The sequence below is a fragment of the Phoca vitulina genome, unplaced genomic scaffold (assembly GCF_004348235.1).
Source record: "Phoca vitulina isolate PV1807 unplaced genomic scaffold, GSC_HSeal_1.0 scaffold45, whole genome shotgun sequence".
Taxonomy (NCBI): domain Eukaryota; kingdom Metazoa; phylum Chordata; class Mammalia; order Carnivora; family Phocidae; genus Phoca; species Phoca vitulina.
The window spans coordinates 9,071,432-9,092,159 of record NW_022589748.1 but is presented as its reverse complement, the minus strand read 5'-3'; the positions used below and the strand labels follow the sequence as shown (position 1 = coordinate 9,092,159).

Here is a 20,728-nt window from a genome sequence, read left to right as displayed (position 1 = left end):
AAGGTGTCATGAGTGTTTATGAGTCATCCAACATCTTCAATCTTGTCCAATAGGATTCATTGCTGTAGGGATGGTCCCAAGGGACTATCCAAAATAGAGATTTATCTATCCAGATCATGGAAATGAGAGGAGAAAGAGAGGTCCAGCTAAAACCTCCCAAGAGTCATAAGAGTTCCCAAAGTGGGTCCTATTTAATCTTCTGCCAAAGTGAGAATGCGAAGCTACCCAGTCATACAAAAATTGGCCTCTTAATCCCTCCCTCCACATAGCTTCTACCCTCCAACTCTTGTTAGAAGGGAACTAAACAGGGGTACCTGGGTGACTCGGTTGGTTAAGTGTCCAACTGTTGATTTTGGCTCAGGTCATGATATCAGGGTCATGAGATCGAGCCCAACATCAGGCTCTGTGCTGGGTGTGGAGTCTGCTTAAGATTCTCTCTCTCCCTCTCCCTCTGCTCCCCCCCCCCCCCGCAAAAAAAGGAAGGGAACTAAACAACAGTTAGTGAGTGAAGAAAGAGGTAGCCAGGGAAATAGTTAAAGTGGGAAAAGAAGTGAGAGAGTAGCCAGGGAAAAAACTAGCAGGAAGAGAGTAGGGTGGGGAAAGAGGCAGGTGGTGGGGAGAAAGGAAGAATATGATGCCCAGGGGAAGGAAAAGGGATTAATTTTGGAGTTCTGATTATTAAACAAGTGACTAAACATTTTAACTACTGAATAGAGACTGTGTTTGTAACTTAATGTAACAGTAGGAGTATCTGTTATCTAAGAATTAGGGGGAACCATGGAACCTGCCCAAATCTTCTTCCAGAAGCAGAATAAGAATGCCCCCCATTAAATTAAGTTTAAAGAAGTGGTAGGGGACTGAAATGAAATTTTGTTTTTATCACAATTCATGCTTGTTCAAAATATGATTTACATTTATATTTATATGAACAGGGGAAAAAACTGGCAAGACAGGCTCCAACCTATTAACAATAATGACCTCTAAAGGGTGAAATTCTTCCTTTATGCATTTCCATATTATTTGAATGTGTTATTATAAGCAAGTGTTCATTTTATCATTTTAAACAAAAGATTAAAAATAAGAAGAAATACTAAATAAACAAGTAGCTGGCACTACAATAGAATAATCCACAGATGAGATTTATAAGGTGGTGTACTTGGACCTGTCTTCTCCAAATATAGTCTTTCCTCTAATATCTCCCACCTCTAAGCACAGACCTTTCTCTGATATTTCTTATTCTCCTTTCCATTTCCTTTCAACCATGGGTACTCCTGGATGATCTCTTATGATTACCATACAGATTTTAAAATTTCCCCCTGCTCACTGCTTTCTGTCATACTTTTATAGTCTCCCTTGTTACATGGCCATATTTTAAAACTTATGCCACATATGTTTTGTCCACATTACTATCAGTTTCACTTGGTAATTCATTGTGCAACAATTTGCTTTCTCAAAACAGAGAAGATGGCAAAATATTTGTATGTTCTGAATTTCTTTTAGATGGGGAGAGTAGACCTGAAATCAAAAAATCAACTCCAAACCAGAATATTTCTGATGAAAATCAAAATCATGACATGATAATGGAGAGACTAACAGGAGATAGTTTCTGGTACTCCATCTTGGGAGGACTCTGGGATTTTGATTACCAGTTAGAGTTTAACCAAGAAAACCAGCAGAGACATTTAGCACAAGTATCTTTCACCCACAAAAAGATCACACAGGAGAGAAGCCATGACTGTAATAGATTTGGAGAAAACTATAACGTGAACTCAAACCTTATTATGCATCAGAGAATTCCTTCAATTAAAATACCCCTTAATTCTGACACACAAGGAAATAGCATCAAACGTAATTCAGACTTGATTTACTATCAGGGAAACTATGTAAGAAATAATCCTTATGAATATAATGAGTGTGGAAAAATCTTCAATCAACATATTCTTCTTACTAATCATATTCATACTGAAGAGAAACCCAGTGAATGTGGAAAGGTTTTCAGCCACAATTCATCTCTTACTCAACCTCAGATAGTCCTTACAGGAGAGAAGCCCTATAAGTGTGATGAATGTGGGAAAAGATTCAGCCAGAGGATACATCTTATTCAACATCAGAGAATTCACACAGGAGAAAAACCTTTTATATGCAATGAATGTGGGAAAGCCTTCCGTCAACATTCATCCTTTACTCAACATCTGAGAATTCATACTGGAGAGAAGCCCTATAAATGTAATCAGTGTGGTAAGGCATTTAGCCGTATCACATCCCTTACTGAACATCATAGACTTCATACCGGAGAGAAACCTTATGAATGTAGTTTTTGTGGGAAAGCCTTCAGCCAGAGGACACATCTTAATCAGCATGAGAGAACTCATACAGGAGAGAAACCCTATAAATGTAATGAATGTGAGAAAGCCTTTAGCCAGAGTGCACACCTTAACCAACATAGGAAAATCCATACTCGGGAGAAATTATGTGAATATAATAAATGTGAGAAAACCTTAAGTCCCAGTCCTTCACTTACCCAGCAACATGTCACTCATGGGGGGGGGAATCATATGAATATATAAATCTGGGAAAACTTTTGGTCAGATCTTTTCATCCCATTCAATATCAAATTATTCATAGAGGAGAGAAAGCTTATAAATAAACTTTTAACACATAGAAACTAAATAAATTTAGGTCTTAAATTAGCATGTTCCCAGGAGAGATTATAAATAGTGAAAATAATTTATTTTATAAATAAGATTATATTAAGAGTCATGTTCCAAATCTGATATAAAACTTTTTTCAATGACCAGAAATCTTGTAGGCAATAATCTGTAATTATTCACCTGTAACTTTTATGATATAAAGTTTTTAAATTATGTAAACATTGATTAAGGCAATGATGTAGTGTAACTAGTCACATAAACTTGAAATAAACATAAAAGCAATTATTTCTCAAACTTCAGTCATTTGTGTGTTTCCTTTACAGTTTTTATCATATTCAGTGTTTACTTAATATTTTTCTTTAAAGGGACTCAGAATTTTTAACCTTGTCCTAGGAAATAGTATTTGTGGAAATTATGAGTTTTATATGCCAATTATATTTGTTCTAAAATAAATAGATATTTATCAAAATATATATAACTTCCAAATTAAAAATATCCGTTTGATGTACCACCTAAATCTTCTGTACCTTTATTTGAGAAACAATGTGACAGCTATATGACAGTGTTTATTTCTTTGTTTGTTTGTTTGTTTTAGCAACTTTTGAATTTTCATCAAACAAGTCCTAGGATCACATTAAGAAGAGTCTTGGAGGAGACTGAGGGTCATAGTGATTAACTTTAAAAAGTGATTCAGAGAGGTCTACTTTTCTATTCTGTTGTTCTAGTTTTAAATTTCCTTGTAGCAAACAGATTGTTTTCACTAAAATGGGTATTCCTGCTGTATTTGTGGGTTTGAAGAGAGAGGAGTTTCTTGTTGTTGTTTTGTGTTGCTTTGTTTTTCTATAATGACCAGGGGCTGAGAGTCCCTACACATCCCTGCACAACTGTGAGAGACAGGAAGTAGGAGACTATACCAGATGTTGAGCTGTGGTGCCATGATAAGGATAAGAACCAGGGAAGACTCTAACTGGCTTATGTAAACAACTAAGGAAGTATTACTAATTGGCTTAGTAATTCATTTTATTTATTGAAATATATTTATGTAACACGTTTCCAAAAAGAATTTAAGGTGGTTAAATTTTATTTTTGTGAATACTGCCCTGTTTAACAGATAATCACATTTTGATGTTAAAAAGCATTATAAATGTAAACTGTCATAAGCCACAAACAGCTGCACCTTTGGGGCTGCTTCAGTTTCTTGGTTTTCTGTTTTTGTCTCTCCTCAGGCATGGCTTGAAGAAGCCATGAGGCTAAGGTACAATTGCATTTCCCTTTGCTTCCTCACCTTTTTTGTTCTAACATAGCTCCCAGCTCAAAGACTTTTCTTTTTCCCTCCAAAAGACTAGATATTATAAAGTTCTTGGGTCAAAGCTGAAATGATTTAAAGACATTTAAGAAACTAAAACACTGATTCGGGGGGAAAGATGGCGGAGTAGGGGACCCTATTTCAACTGGTCCCCAGAATTGAGCTGGATATCTACCAGACCACTCTGAGCACCCACGAAACCAGCCTGAGATGTAAGAAGATCTGGATCTCTACAAACAGCATACGCAGGCGGTTGGTTTTGAGGTACGAAGCCGGGAGCCCTGATTCCATGGGCAGATATCAGAGCATAAAGGGCAGCGGGAGGGTGCCTGGCTGTGGGGATCCTACACCGCCGGTGGGTGACAGCCTCGCGCGCTGCAGACGGGGCACCGACTCGCAGACTGGTAGCGTCGGGAAAGGACTTTAGGGCAGCCCCCGGGGCGGAAACCCGGATCAGTGGAGTCGCCCGGGCGAACTGGGAGCAGCTGGCGGTTTTAGAAACACAAAGGGCAGAGACGTGCGGCAGGACTGGGAGCGCTGCAGAGGGGTGCACACCCAGGACACTGCAGTTTATAGCAGCATGGACAGAAACAGAGACAGTGTGGCCTGGAGAGCTCACTGAAGAACAGACTGCGATCTCTCTGCTCTGAGGCAGAGGGCTGGAAATGGTCTCTTCTGCTCTGACTCGCAGAAGAGACATGGAAAGCCACAAGGGAAAGCCACCAGAGAACAAAAGCCCCAAAGACTGATTCCCACTGAACCCATCCCCCGCCACAGAGGGGCAGGGCAACACCACCCACACAGGGTTGCCTGAGTAACAGCGCGGCAGGCCCCTCCCCCAGAAGACAGGCTGGAAAAACAAGAGGCCAGCAACCCTAAGGCCCCAAGAAAACAGGTGCATCTTGCTAGGGTTTTGGTCAATAATTTGGACTCTATACATTCCCTCAAACACCCATCAACAGAATGACTAGGAGGAGGAGCCCCCAAAATAGAAAAGACTCAGAGATTATGACTTATGCTGCAGATTCAAAAATGGATGCAGATATAACCAAGATATCAGAGATGGAATTCAGGCTAGCAATTGTGAAGACGATGGCTAGAATGGAGAAATCAACTAATGGCAACATAGAGTCTCTAAGGGCAGAAATGAAAGGTGAATTGGCAGAACTTAAAAATGCTATCAATGAGGTCCAATCCAATCTAGATAATCTAACAGCTAGGGTAACTGAGGCAGAAGAGCGAATAAGCGACCTGGAAGACAATATAATGGATAAAAAGGGAAAAGAGGAGGCCAGGGAAAAACAACTCAGAATCCATGAAAATAGAATCAGAGAAATAAGTGACACCATGAGGCGTTCCAATGTCAGAATAATTGGAATCCCGGAGGGAGTGGAGAGAGAGAGAACTAGAAGATGTATTTGAGCAAATCGTAGCTGAGAACTTCCCTAATCTGGGGAATGAAACAAACATTCGAGTCCTAGAGGCAGAGAGGACCCCTCCCAAGATCAAGGAAAACAGGCCAACACCCCATCATATAATAGTAAAACTTGCAAATCTTAGAACCAAGGAAACCATCTTAAGGGCAGTTAGGGGGAAGAGATTCCTTATGTACAGAGGGAGGAACATCAGAATAACGTCAGACCTATCCACAGAGACCTGGCAAGCCAGAAAGGTCTGGCAAGACATATTCAGGGTACTAAATGAGAAGAACATGCAGCCAAGAATACTTTATCCGGCAAGGCTTTCATTTAGAATGGATGGAGAGATGCAGAGATTCCAAGACCAGCAGAAACTGAAAGAATATGTGACCACTAAGCTGGCCCTGCAAGAAATATTAAGGGGGGTTCTATAAAAGGAGAAAGACCCCAAGAGTGACGTACAACAGAAATTTACAGGGACAATCTATAAAAACAATGTCTTCACAGGCAACATGATGACAATTAATTCATATCTTTCAATAATCACTCTCAACGTGAATGGCCTAAACACTCCCATAAAACGACACAGGGTTGCAGATTGGATAAAAAGACAGGACCCATCCATATGCTGTCTACAAAGAACTCATTTTGAACCTAAAGATACATCCAGACTGAAAGTGAAGGGATGGAGATCCATCCTCCATGCCAGCGGACCTAAAAGAAAGCTGGGGTAGCAATTCTTGTATCAGACAAATTAGATTTTAAACTAAAGTCTGTAATAAGAGACACAGAAGGACACTATATCATTCTTAAAGGGTCTATCCAACAAGAAGATCTAACAATTGTAAATATCTATGCCCCCAATGTGGGAGCAGCCATCTACATAAGCCAACTGTTAACCAAAATAAAGAGTCACATCGATAACAATACGTTAATTGTAGGAGACCTCAATACTCCACTCTCAGCAATGGACAGATCATCTAAGCAGAAAATCAACAAGGAAACAAGAGCTTTGAATGATACATTGGACCAGATGGACCTCATAGATATATACAGAACATTCCACCCTAAAACAACAGAATACTCATTCTTCTCGAGTGCACATGGAACTTTCTCCAGAATAGACCATATACTGGGTCACAAATCAGGTCTCAACCGATACCAAAAGATTGAGATTATTCCCTGCATATTCTCAGACCACAATGCTTTAAAACTGGAACTCAATCACAAGAAAAAATTTGGCAGAAATTCAAACACTTGGAAGCTAAAGACCACTCTGCTCAAGAATGTTTGGGTCAACTGGGAAATCAAAGAAGAACTTAAACAATTCATGGAAATCAATGAGAATAAAAACACATCGGTCCAAAAATCTATGGGATACTGCAAAGGCGGTCCTAAGGGGGAAATACATAGCCATCCAAGCCTCACTCAAAAAAAATAGAAAAGTCCCAAATTCACCAACTAACTCTACACCTTAAAGAACTAGAGAAAAAGCAACAAACGATGCCTAAGCCACGCATTAGAAGAGGAATAATTAAAATTAGAGCAGAAATCAATGAATTAGAAACCAGAAACACAGTAGATCAGATCAACGAAACTAGAAGTTGGTTCTTTGAAAGAACTGTAACATCGATAAACCACTGGCCAGACTTATCCAAAAGAAAAGAGAAAGGACCCAAATTAGTAAAATTATGAATGAAAGGGGAGAGATCACACCTAACACCAAGGAAATAGAAACAATTATTAGAAATTATTATCAACAACTATATGCCAATAAACTGAGCAATCTGGATGAAATGGAGGCCTTCCTGGAAACCTATAAGCTGCCAAGACTGAAACAGGAAGAAACTGACAACCTGAATAGGCCAATAACCAGTAACGAGATTGAAGCAGTGATCAAAAACCTCCCAAAAAACAAGAGTCCAGGGCCTGATGGATTCCCAGGGGAATTCTACCGAACATTCAAAGAAGAAATAATACCTATTCTACTGAAGCTGTTTCAAAAAATAGAAACAGAAGGAAAACTTCCAAACTCATTCTATGAGGGCAGCATTACCTTAATCCCCAAACCAGGCAAAGACCCTATCAAAAAGGATAATTTCAGACCGATATCCCTGATGAATATGGATTCCAAAATCCTCAACAAAATCCTAGCTAATAGGATCCAACAATACATTAAAAAGATCATACACCACGACCAAGTGGGATTTATCCCCAGGATGCTAGGGTGGTCAACATTCGCAAATCAATCAGTGTGATAGAACACATTAATAAGAGGAGAGAGAAGAACCATATGGTCCTCTCAATTGATGCAGAAAAAGCATTTGACAAAATACAACATCCTTTCCTGATTAAAACTCTTCGGGGTATAGGGATAGAGGGAACATTCTTCAAGTTCATAAAATCCATCTTTTTTTTTTTTTTTTTTAAAGATTTTATTTATTTATTTGACAGAGAGAGAGAGAACAAGTAGGCAGAGAGACAGGCAGAGGGAGAGGGAGAAGCAGGCTCCCCGCTGAGCAGGGAGCCCGATGCGGGGCTCAATCCCAGGACCCTGGGATCATGACCTGAGCCGAAGGCAGCCGCTTAACTGGCTGAGCCACCCAGGCGCCCCATCATAAAATCCATCTTTGAAAACCCACAGTGAATATCGTCCTCAATGGGGAAAAGCTGAGAGCCTTTCCCTTAAGATCAGCAACACGTCAAGGATGCCCACTCTCACCACTATTGTTCAACATAGGACTAGAAGTCCTAGCAACAGCAATCAGACAACAAAAAGAAATAAAAGATATTCAAATTGCCAAAGAAGAAGTCAAACTCTCTCTTTTCGGAGACGACATGATACTTTATGTGGAAAACCCAAAAGACTCCACCCCGAAATTACTAGAACTCATACAGCAATTCAGTAATGTGGCAGGATATAAAATCAATGCACAGAAATCAGTTGCTTTCTTATACACTAACAACGCAACTGTAGAAAGAGAAATTAGAGAAACGATTTCATTTACAATAGCACCAAAAACCATAAGATACATCGGAATAAACCTAACCAAAGAGGTAAAGGATCTATACTCTAGGAACTACAGAACACTCATGAAAGAAATTGAAGAAGACACAAAAAGATGGAAAAATATTCCATGCTCATGGATCGGAAGAATAAACATTGTTAAAATGTCTATGCTACCCAGAGCAATCTATACCTTCAATGCCATCCTGATCAAAATTCCAATGACATGTTTCAAAGTGCTGGAACAAACAATCCTAAAATTTGTATGGAATCAGAAAAGACCCCGAATTGCCAAGAAAATGTTGAAAAAGAAAAACAAAGCTGGGGGCATCATGTTGCCTGATTTCAAGCTGTATTACAAAGCTGTGATCACCAAGACAGCATGGTACTGGCACAAAAACAGACATATAGACCAATGGAACAGAAGAGAGAGCCCAGATATGGACCCTCAACTCTGTGGTCAAATAATCTTCGACAAAGCAGGAAAAAACATGCAATGGAAAAAAGACAGTCTCTTCAATAAATGGTGCTGGGAAAATTGGACAGCCACATGCAGAAGAATGAAACTCGAACATTTTGTAACACTATACACAAAGATAAACTCTAAATGGATGAAAGACCTCAATGTGAGACAGGAATCCATCAAAATCCCAGAGGAGAACATAGGCAGTAACCTCTTTGACATCAGCCACAGCAACTTCTTTCAAGATACATCTCCAAAAGCTGTATGAAACAAAAGCAAAAATGAACTTTTGGGACTTCATCAAGATAAAAAGCTTCTGCACAGCAAAGGAAACAGTCAACAAAACTAAGAGGCAAACCACAGAATGGGAGAAGATATTTGCAAATGACACTACAGATAAAGGGCTGGCATCCAAGATCTATATAAAGAACTTCTCAAACTCAACACCCAAAAAACAATCAAGTCAAAAAGTGGGCAGAAGATATGAAAAGACACTTCTCTGAAGAAGACATACAAATGGCTAAGAGACACATGAAAAAATGTTCATCATCATTAGCCATCAGGGAAATCCAAATCAAAACCACGTTGAGATACCACCTTACACCAGTTAGAATGGCAAAAATGGACAGGGACAGAAACAACAAATGTTGGAGAGGTTGTGGAGAAAGGGGAACCCTCTTACAATGTTGGTGGGAATGCAAGTTGGTACAGCCACTTTGGAAAACAGTGTGGAGGTTCCTCAAAAAGTTAAAAATAGAGCTACCCTATGACCCAGCAATTGCACTCCTGGGTATTTACCCCAAAGACACAGATGTAGTGAAAAGAAGGGCCGTATGCACCCCAATGTTCATAGCAGCAACGTCCTCAATAGCCAAACTGTGGAAAGAGCCGAGATGCCCTTCAACAGATGAATGGATTAAGAAGATGTGGTCCATATATACAATGGAATATTACTCAGCCATCAGAAAGGATGAATACCCAACTTTTACATCAACATGGATGGGACTGGAGGAGATTATGCTAAGTGAAATAAGTCAAGCAGAGAAAGTCAATTATCATATGGTTTCACTTATTTGTGGAACATAAGGAATAGCATGGAGAACATTAGGAGAAGGAAGGGAAAAATGAAGGGGGGGAGGAATTGGAGGGAGAGATGAACCATGAGAGACTATGGACTCTGAGAAACAAACAGGGTTTTAGAGGGGAGGGGGAGGGGGGATTGGTTAGCCCAGTGATGGGTATTAAGGAGGGCACGTACTGCATGGAGCATTGGGTGTTATACGAAAACAATGGATCATGGATCACTACATCAAAAACCAATGATGTGGGGGCACCTGGGTGGCTCAGCTGTTAAGCTTCTGCCTTTGGCTCAGGTCATGATCCCAGGGTCCTGGGATCGAGCCCCACATCGGGCTCCCTGCTCCATGGGAGGCCTGCTTCTCTCTCTCCCACTCCCCCTGCTTGTGTTCCCTCTCTCGCTGTGTCTCTCTCTGTCAAATAAATAAATAAATAAAAATCTTTAAAAAAAAAAAAAATGATGTATTGTATGGTGACTAAAACATAATAAAATTTTTAAAAAAAGAAAAAAGAAACGAAAACACTAAAAACAAAGAAAGTAATGAAATGAACTCATTTCATCACAGACGTTAAACTTTTCAAAGTACATTTATGCCCCATGCATCAGTGGATGTGAAATAGTTAATAAAATCCTGAATTACTATAGTCAAGAGGGATTTTTAATAGTATTTTGTGTTGTGTAGTAGGGATCCATTTTCAGGGCAGATCCGTTCTGGAAATATCTCTTCACCAAAATAAGCTACATTTAATATTCATTTGCCATAAGGAGGGTACTCAGATTTCAGAAAGATAGTGAGCCAACGTGAAATCTCAAACAGTAGAGGTATGTATTAAAAGAAGTAATGGTTAGGGGTGCCTGAGTGGCTCAGTCAGTTAAGCGGCTGCCTTCGGCTCAGGTCGTGATCCCAGAGTCCTGGGATCGAGCCCCGCATCGGGCTCCCTGCTTGGCGGGGAGCCTGCCTCTCCCTCTCCTTCTGCCTGCCTCTCTGCCTACTTGTTCTCTCTCTCTCTGTGTCAAATAAATAAATAAAATCTTTTAAAAAAATAAAAATAAAAATAAATAAAAGTAATGGTTAATTACAATTTGTAAAGGCTTTGATCAAAGTTTAATTTTGCAACCAGAAAAAAAAAAAAAAAAAGACATATCACAAAGAGTGTTAAGGGCTCCAATACAAGGCAGTGTATCGACACAGGTGAAAAATGAAAACAATGGGATTTTCGGGAGAGTTTCAGCAGAAGTTGGATAATCCTAGAAAAGAAGAATCTGGACTGAACCAGACAACAGTTGGCCAAAGATTTTCACCAATTCTTCATAATAAATAGGACTTATAAAATTAGAACCTTATTAAATATTCTTTAGGGTCATAAATGATAATGCTTATCTTTGTTATTCAGTAAATGATATCATTCTGGGATCAATTTCTTTTCATGTCCTTCATTCTCTTCAAAATGTTGCAAGTTAAGGAGTGAACCCTAAGTATATTGATTACATCGAAATACTTGTTCTTGGAGTAGAGAAATCAGAGGAATAGTACTCATTCAAAAACCCATTACTTATGACTTATTTCCGTATAGGAGAGCAAGGCATTACCCTTTCACATATATTAGTTCATTTGGTCCATCCAAACAGGTGTCATTGGCCTTATTTTATGAAAAGAGATATTTAAGTTTATACATAATAATAAATTATTAATTCAGGTTTTCTCACTAGAAATGTCACTAGAACATGGATCATCTACTGATTCAGTGGATAAAAACAGTGCCTGGAACAGCATTTTATAACACATTGAAAATATTTGTTGAATACATAAAGTTAATAAAGCAAAAGGTTGCTGCTCAACATTAAAATCTGTGTGACTTTTTCAGAACTTCAGAGTGTTAAAGGATCGTCATGTTGATAGATTATCTTATGTCCAAAGGCCTTGTGGGCTTGGAGAAATATATTCGTTACTATTTGTATTTTGATTAATGTTTATTAGTTTAAGAAATACATTCTTTAAGCAGCCAATATTCCTCTAATTATTCACAGCTGTAAAACTAATAAATAAAAACTTAGGAATTTCTAAAATTAGATATCCCCACTCTTTTAAGCACTGATTTCAGATTTAAACACATCTAAACATTTCATTAAAATCACAAACCTAAAATTTAAGATTGTATTAAATGTTTTAAATACCTTAAGAAACAGGTAAAAAGTGGCACCTGGGTGGCTCAGTCATTAGGCGTCTGCCTTCGGCTGGGGTCATGATCCCAGGGTCTTTGGTTCGAGCCCCACATGGGGCTACCTGCTCAGCAGGAAGCCTGCTTCTCCCTCTTCCACTCCCCCTGCTTGTGTTCCTTCTCTAACTGTCTCTCTCTGTCAAATAAATGAATAGAATTTAAAAAAAAAAAAAAAAAAGGAGGGGAGGAAAGAAAGAAAGAAAGAGAAAAAAAGAAGGAAAGAAAGAAAGAAAAGAAATGAAACAGGTAAAAAGGGTGTACCTGGGTGGCTCAGTTGGTTAAGCCTCTGCCTTCAGCTCAGGTCATAATCCTGAAGTGGTGGGATAGAGCCCCACATTGGGCTCCCCACTCAGCAGGGAGTCTTCTCCTTCATGCCCCTCCTCCTGCTCGTGCTCTCTCATTCTCTCTCTCAAATAAATAAAATCTTAAAAAAAGAAAGAAAAACCACAGGTAAAATGTACTCAGAATATTAATTATACCAAAACCACTAAAATGTTACCTACATGGATTTAATTTTTTTTTTCTTATCCTTATTTGAACACTTTCCCAGGGTTTCAGTTTTTCTTTTGTTTCTAGGTTTAGGCTGTTCCTTCCAGGTACTATTTGTATACCTTCTTTGGGTTCTAGTAATCTTATCTAACCCAAAATAAGAATAATACTGTCAGACAAATTAAGTTGCAATTTACAGATTAGCAACTGGCTGATTCTTAGGTCATCCATAAAACCTAGTTGCACAGACCAAGTAACTTTTCTTTGGTCTCCTTTCATTATAAAATATTGCTTATTATGTCATGGGGAACTTTAAGACCTTTTTGTATAGATTTGAAATTTTGGACTCTTGAACTTTCCCAAAACCATCTGTCCCATTGTCCTGTCATTTTGGTATAGGAATTTTATTGACTAGCATTATTTAAAGCTTTTTTAAAAATTCTCTTACACATTACTGGTAGAAATGCAAAATGGCACAGCCCCTGTGGAAGGGAATTTGGCAGTATAGAGCAAAACCTAACATGCAATTATCCTTTGGCTCAGCAAACCCATTCTAGAAATTTACACTGAAGATACACCACTAATAATAATAAATTACATATGCACAAAGTTACTTATTGAAATACTGGAGAAAAAGACTAAATGTTTACACAAGAAATATTGCTCAACAAACTATGGTACATCCACACAATAAAGTTCTATGCATCTGAAAAAGAACAAGCTAATCTGGAGTGAATGATTCTTTCAGAATATGTTAAATGAAATAAGTGTGAAAAAAGCATATATAGAATGTTACTTTTTGTAAGAAAGAAAAAGAATACACAAGTATTTGATTATCTTTGCAAAAATAAATACAAGAAGGACTTACCAGAAACTAATAAATAGGTCACCTATGGGAACAAGAACAGGGTTAAAGAGATAGGAAAGGAATGAAACTTCTCTGAATATATCTTTTTATAGTTCTGAGTTTTGAACCATTTTAATGACTTGCAAATTCAAAAACTAAGATTAAATAAAAAATGATAGCTTTCTCCCTATCATCCAATACAAAATTGTATACCTAATTGTATAGAACATTGATAATAACCATACAGAAAAAAAAAAAATCATCCCAATAAATTTTTAACACAATGCTGTCATTGTAGGCACTAAGGACAAAAGAAAAAATTCAAAAAGCAATCTCAAGCTATACTTAGCAACTTTGTTGTTAGTGGTGATATTATTACTACAATTCCAAAAGTATCTAGTGTGTATTGTAGCATTTGGCAAGTCAATCATTGATGTTGTTGGAGTGAGGACCAGGGTTTTCACTGTGGAGGAAAGGACATACAAAGAATAGGAAGGAAAGAAGCATCTCATTGGTTTTTAGAGGTTTGTGTTGTGTGCCTGTATGCATGCACACAGGCTTCTGTATGTGTATTTGAATATATAGTTAGCTACATCCTCTATAATATCCTGGAAGCAAAAAAATTCCTGTAGCAAAGCCCTCACCTAGGACCTAAAGCGTGATTTCTAAATACCATTCCCCACTGAAACTTCTTGGAGAATTTGCATATCCAATAACTGAGACAGGAAAAGTACAGGTAAGCCTAGATCACATTTTTTTGACAGAAAGTAAGAAATTCACAAAAACTAATGGAGGCAAGTCAGAAAGACACAGGCATCAGCTTAACAAGTCCCCCCTGGCTAATTTTGGAAAAATTTGGACTTAAAAATGAATGGCAGGAATATAACAGTAAATTTAAAAATCCACTAGTCCGATTGGTGGAAAAGATGGTGGAGGAGTAGGGGACCCTATTCCAACCGGTCCCCTGAATTGAGCTAGATATCTACCAGACCACTCGGAACAACCAAGAAATCAGCCTGAGATGTAAGGACATATATCTGGATTTCTACAAACAGATTATCATAGGCGGTTGGTTTCGAAATATGAAGCGCAGAGCTGTGATTCCTTGGGCAGATATTGGAAGATAAATGGAAGGCAGAGGGAGCTGTGGGAATCCTACACCCCGGCAAGCAATAACCTCCTGCGCTGGGGCGGGACACAGACTCGAAGACGGGTAGCAGCAGGGAAAGGACTGCAGGGCAGTCCCCCAGACTGAAACCTGGAGCAGCCAGGCTGCACATGGGAACTGGGGGCAGCTGGCGGTTTTATAAGCACAAAGGGCAGAGACGTGCCCCCGTGCCCCGACCTGGAGGTGAGGACTGGGAGCCCTGCTGAGGGATGCACAAACTAGGATGCTGCAGTCTATAGCAGCACAGACAGAAATGGAGATAGTGTGGCCTGGAGAGCTCAATGAAGAACAGACTGCGATCTCTCTGCTCTGAGGCAGAAGGTTGGAAACGATCTCTTCTGTTCTGACTCTCGGAAGAGACGCAGAAAGCCAAGAGGGAAAGACTCCAGAGAACAAAAGCCGTTTTCACTGAGCCCATCCCCTGCCATGGGGGACAGGGCAACTCTGCCCAAACAGGGTTGCCTGAGTAACAGGACAGCAGGCCCCTCCCCCAGAAGACAGGCTGGGAGAACAAGAGGCCAACAACCCTAAGGTCCCTATAAAACAGGTACATCTTGCTTGGATGGTGGTCAATAATTTGGACTCTGTACATTCCCTCAACCACCCCTCAACAGAATGACTAGGAGGAGGAACCCCCAAAATAGGAAAGACTCAGAGACTGTGACTTCTGCCACAGATTTACACATGGTTGCAGATATAACCAAGATGTTGGAAATGGAATTCAGGGTAGCAGTTGTGAAGACAATGGCTAGAATGGAGAAATCAATTAATGGCACCATAGAGTCTCTAAGGGCAGAAATGAAAGCTGAATTGGCAGAACTTAAAAATGCTATCAATGAGATCCAATCTAATCTAGATAATCTAACAGCTAGGGTAAGTGAGGCAGAAGAATGAACTAGTGATCTAGAACACCAATTGATAAAAAAGAAGGATAAAGAGGAGGCCACGGAGAAACAACTCAAAATCCATGAAAATAGAATCAGAGAAATAAGTGACACCATGAAAAGTTCCAATGTCAGAATTATTGGAATCCCTGAGGGGTGGTTAGAGAGAGGGGACTAGAAGATATATTTGAGCAAATCATAGCTGAGAACTTCCCTAGGGCGCCTGGGTGGCTCAGTCATTAAGTGTCTGCCTTCGGCTCAGGTCATGATCCCAGGGTACTGGGATCAAGTCCCACATCGGGCTCCCTGCTCTGCGAGAAGCAGGCTTCTCCCTCTCCTACTCCCCCTGCTTGTGTTCCTGCTCTCATTATGTCTCTGTCTGTCAAATAAATAAATAAAATCTTTAAAAAAAAAAAACAACTTCCCTAATCTGGGGAATGAAACAAACATTCGTGTCCTAGAGGCAGAGAGGACCCCTCCCAAGATCAAGGAAAACAGGCCAACACCCCAGCATGTAATAGTAAAACTCGCAAACCTTAGAACCAAGGAAACCATCTTAAGGGCAGTTAGGGGGAAGAGATTCCTTATGTACAGAGAGAGGAACATCAGAATAACGTCAGACCAATCCACGAGACCTGGCAAGCCAGAAAGGGCTGACAAGACACATTCAGGGTACTAAATGAGAAGAACATGCAGCTAAGAATACCTTATCTGGCAAGGCTGTCATTTAGAATGGATGGAGAGATGCAGAGCTTCCAAGACCAGCAGAAACTGAAAGAATATGTGACCACTAAGCCAGCCCTGCAAGAAATATTAAGGGGGGGCTCTATAAAAGGAGAAAGACCCCAAGAGTGATATACAACAGAAATTTACAGAGACAATCTATAGAAACAAGGACTTTACAGGCAACATGATGATAATAAATTCATATCTTTCAATAATCACTCTCAACGTGAATGGCCTAAATGCTCCCATAAAACGACACAGCGTTGCAGATTGGATAAAAAGACAGGACCCATCCATATGCTGTCTACAAGAGACTCATTTTGAACCTAAAGATACATCCAGACTGAAAGTGAAGGGATGGAGATCCATCCTCCATGCCAGCAGACCTCAAAAGAAAGCTGGGGTAGCAATTCTTATATCAGACAAATTAGATTTTAAACTAAAGGCTACAGTTAGAGACACAGAAGGACACTATATCATTCTTAAAGGGTCTATCCAACAAGAAGATCTAATAATTGTAAATATCTACGCCCCCAACATGGGAGCAGCCACCTACATAAGCCAACTGTTAACCAAAATAAAAAGTCATATTGATAACAATACGTTAATTGTAGGAGACCTCAATACTCCACTCTCAGCAATGGACAGATCATCTAAGCAGAAAATCAACAAGGAAACAAGAGCTTTGAATGACACACTGGACCAAATGGACCTCATACATATATACAGAACATTCCACCCTAAAACAACAGAATAGTCATTCTTCTTGAGCGCACAGGGAAATTTCTCCAGAATAGACCACATACCAGGTCACAAATCAGGTCTCAACTGATACTAAAAAACTGAGATTATTCCCTGCATATTCTCAGACCACAATGCTTTGAAACTGGAACTCAATCACAAGAAAAAATTTGGAAGAAATTCAAACACTTGGAAGCTAAAGACTACTCTGCTCAAGAACATTTAGGTCAACCAGGAAATCAAAGAAGAACTTAAACAATTCATGGAAATCAATGAGAACACAAAACACATCAGTCCAAAACCTATGGGATACTGCAAAGGCGGTCCTAAGGGGGAAATACATAGCCATCCAAGCCTCACTCAAAAAAAAACAAAACAAAACAGAAAAATCCCAAATACACAAATTAACTTTACACCTTAAAGATCTGGAGAAAGAACAACAAATAAAGCCTAAACCATGCATTAGAAGAGAAATAATTAAGATTAGAGCAGAGATCAATGAATTAGAAACCAGAAACACAGTAGATCAGATCAACGAAACTAGAAAGAAACTAGAAGCTGGTTCTTTGAGAGAATTAACAAGATTGATAAATCACTGGCCAGACTTATCCCAAAGAAAAGAGAAAGGATCCAAATTAGTAAAATTATGAATGAAAGGGGAGAGATCACGACTAACACCAAGGAAATAGAAACAATTATTAGAAATTATTATCAACAACTATATGCCTATAAATTAAGTAACCTGGAAGAAATGGAGGCCTTCCTGGAAACCTATAAACTGCCAAGACTGAAACAGGAAGAAACTGACAACCTGAATAGGCCAATAACCAGTAATGAGATTGAAGCAGTGATCAAAAACCTCCCAAAAAACAAGAGTACAGGGCCTGATGGATTCCTGGGGAATTCTATCAAACATTCAAAGAAGAAATACTACCTATTGTCCTGAAGCTGTTTCAAAAAATAGAAACAGAAGGGTAGCTTCCGGACTCATTCTGTGAGGCCAGCATTACCTTAATCCCCAAACCAGGCAAAGACCCTATCAAAAAGGATAATTTCAGACCAATATCCCTGACGAATATGGATTCCAAAATCCTCAACAAAATCCTAGCTAATAGGATCCAACAATACATTAAAAGGATCATCCACCATGACCAAGTGGGATTTAGCCCTGGGATGCAAGGGTGGTTCAACATTCGCAAATCAATCAATGTGATAGAACACATTAATAAGAGGAAAGAGAAGAACCATATGGTCCTCTCAATTGATGCAGAAAAAGCATTTGACAAAATACAACATCCTTTCCTGATTAAAACTCTTCAGAGTATAGGGATGGGGAACATTCCTGAAGGTCTTGAATTCCATCTATGAAAAACCCACAGCGAATATCATCCTCAATGGGGAAAAGCTAAGAGCCTTTCCCTTAAGATCAGGAACATGTCAAGGATGCCCACTCTCGCCACTATTGTTCAACATAGGACTAGAAGTCCTAGCAACAGCAATCAGACAACAAAAAGAAATAAAAGGTATTCAAATTGGCAAGGAAGAAGTCAAACTCTCTCTTTTCACAGATGACATGATACTTTATGTGGAAAACCCAAAAGATTCCACCCCCAAATTACTAGAACTCATACAGCAATTCAGTAATGTGGCAGGATATAAAATCAATGCACAGAAATCAGTTGCTTTCTTATACACTAACAATGCAACTGTAGAAAGAGAAATTAGAGAAACGATTCCATTTACAATAGCACCAAAAACCATAAGATACATCGGAATAAACCTAACCAAAGAGGTAAAGGATCGATACTCTCGGAACTACAGAACACTCATGAAAGAAATTGAAGAAGACACAAAAAGATGGAAAAACATTCCATGCTCATGGATCAGAAGAATAAACATTGTTAAAATGTCTATGCTACCCAGAGCAATCTATACCTTCAATGCCACCCCGATCAAAATTCCAATGACATTTTTCAAAGTGCTGGAACAAACAATCCTAAAATTTGTATGGAATCAGAAAAGACCCCGAATCGCCAAGAAAATGTTGAAAAAGAAAAACAAAGCTGGGGGCATCATGTTGCCTGATTTCAAGCTGTATTACAAAGCTGTGATCACCAAGACAGCATGGTACTGGCACAAAAACAGACATATAGACCAATGGAACAGAAGAGAGAGCCCAGATATGGACCCTCAACTCTGTGGTCAACTAATCCTCAACAAAGTAGGAAAGAATATCCAATGGAAAATGGACAGTCTCTTCAATAAATGGTGCTGGGAAAATTGGACAGCCACATGCAGAAGAATGAAACTCGAGCACTCTCTAACACCATACACAAAGATAAAGTCTAAATGGATGAATGACCTCAATGTGAGACAGGAATCCTTCAAAATCCTAGAGGAGAACATAGGGAGTAACCTCTTCGACATCGGCCACAGCAACTTCTTTCAAGACATTTCCTCAAAGAGTAGTGAAACTAAAGCAAAAATGAACTTTTGGGACTTCATCAAGATAAAAAGCTTCTGCACAGCAAAGGAAACAGTCAACAAAACTAAGAGGCAAACCACAGAATGGGAGAAGATATTTGCAAATGACACTACAGATAAAGGGCTGGTATCCAAGATCTATAAAGAACTTCTCAAACTCAACACCCAAAAAACAAATAATCAAGTAAAAAAATGGGCAGAAGACATGAACAGACACTTCTCCGAAGAAGACATACAAATGGCTAACAGACACATGAAAAAATGTTCATCATTAGCCATCAGGGAAATCCAAATCAAAACCACGTTGAGATACCACCTTACACCAGTTAGGATGGCAAAAATGGACAGGGACAGAAACAACAAATGTTGGAGAGGATGTGGAGAAAGGGGAACCCTCTTACAATGTTGGTGGGAATGCAAGTTGGTACAGCCACTTTGGAAAACAGTGTGAAGGTTCCTCAAAAAGTTAAAAATAGAGCTACCCTATGACCCAGCAATTGTACTACTGGGTATTCACCCCAAAGACACAGATGTAGTGAAAAGAAGGGCCATATGCACCCCAATGTTCATAGCAACAATGTCTGCAATAGCCAAACTGTGGAAAGAGCTGAGATGCCCTTCAACAGATGAATGGATAAAGAAGATGTGGTCCATATATACAATGGAATATTACTCAGCCATCAGAAGGGAGGAATACCCAACTTTTACATCAACATGGATGGGACTGGAGGAGATTATGCTAAGTGAAATAAGTCAAGCAGAGAAAGTCAATTATCATATACTTTCACTTATTTGTGGAACATAAGGAATAGCATGGAGGACATTAGGAGAAGGAACAGAAAAATGAAGGGGGGGAAATCAGAGGGAGAGAGGAACCATGAGAGACTATGGACTCTGAGAAACAAACAGGGTTTTAGAGGGGAGGGGGGAGGGGTTAGTCTGGTGATGGGTATTAAGTAGGGCACGTACTGCATGGAGCACTGGGTGTTATACGAAAACAACAGATCATGGATCACCACATCAAAAACTAATGACGCGGGGCGCCTGGGTGGCTCAGTTGGTTAAGCGACTGCCTTCAGCTCAGGTCATGATCCTGGAGTCCCGGGATCGGGTCCCACATTGGGCTCCCTGCTCAGCAGGGGGTCTGCTTCTCCCTCTGACCCTCTTCCCTCTCGTGCTCTGTCTCTCATTCTCTCTCAAATAAATAAAATCTTAAAAAAAAAAAAAAAAACTAATGACGTATTGTA

At 39.4% G+C, this 20,728-nt stretch overlaps 1 protein-coding gene across 2 annotated transcripts in view; it reads left to right on the top strand.

Moving 5' to 3' along the window:
• MRPS17 (mitochondrial ribosomal protein S17) overlaps window positions 1-20,728 on the top strand; it is a 101,237-nt gene that overhangs the window by 50,443 nt on the left and 30,066 nt on the right. The window contains exon 5 of one of the 2 annotated variants that reach the window (XM_032430715.1): window positions 1,501-2,947. The exons of the other annotated variant lie outside the window; for it this stretch is intronic. Coding sequence (XP_032286606.1) covers window positions 1,501-2,567 — 1,067 coding nt within the window. The 3' untranslated portion in view covers window positions 2,568-2,947. Of the gene's footprint in view, window positions 1-1,500; window positions 2,948-20,728 lie in introns of those variants that run through there. 2 annotated transcript variants of the gene reach the window in all.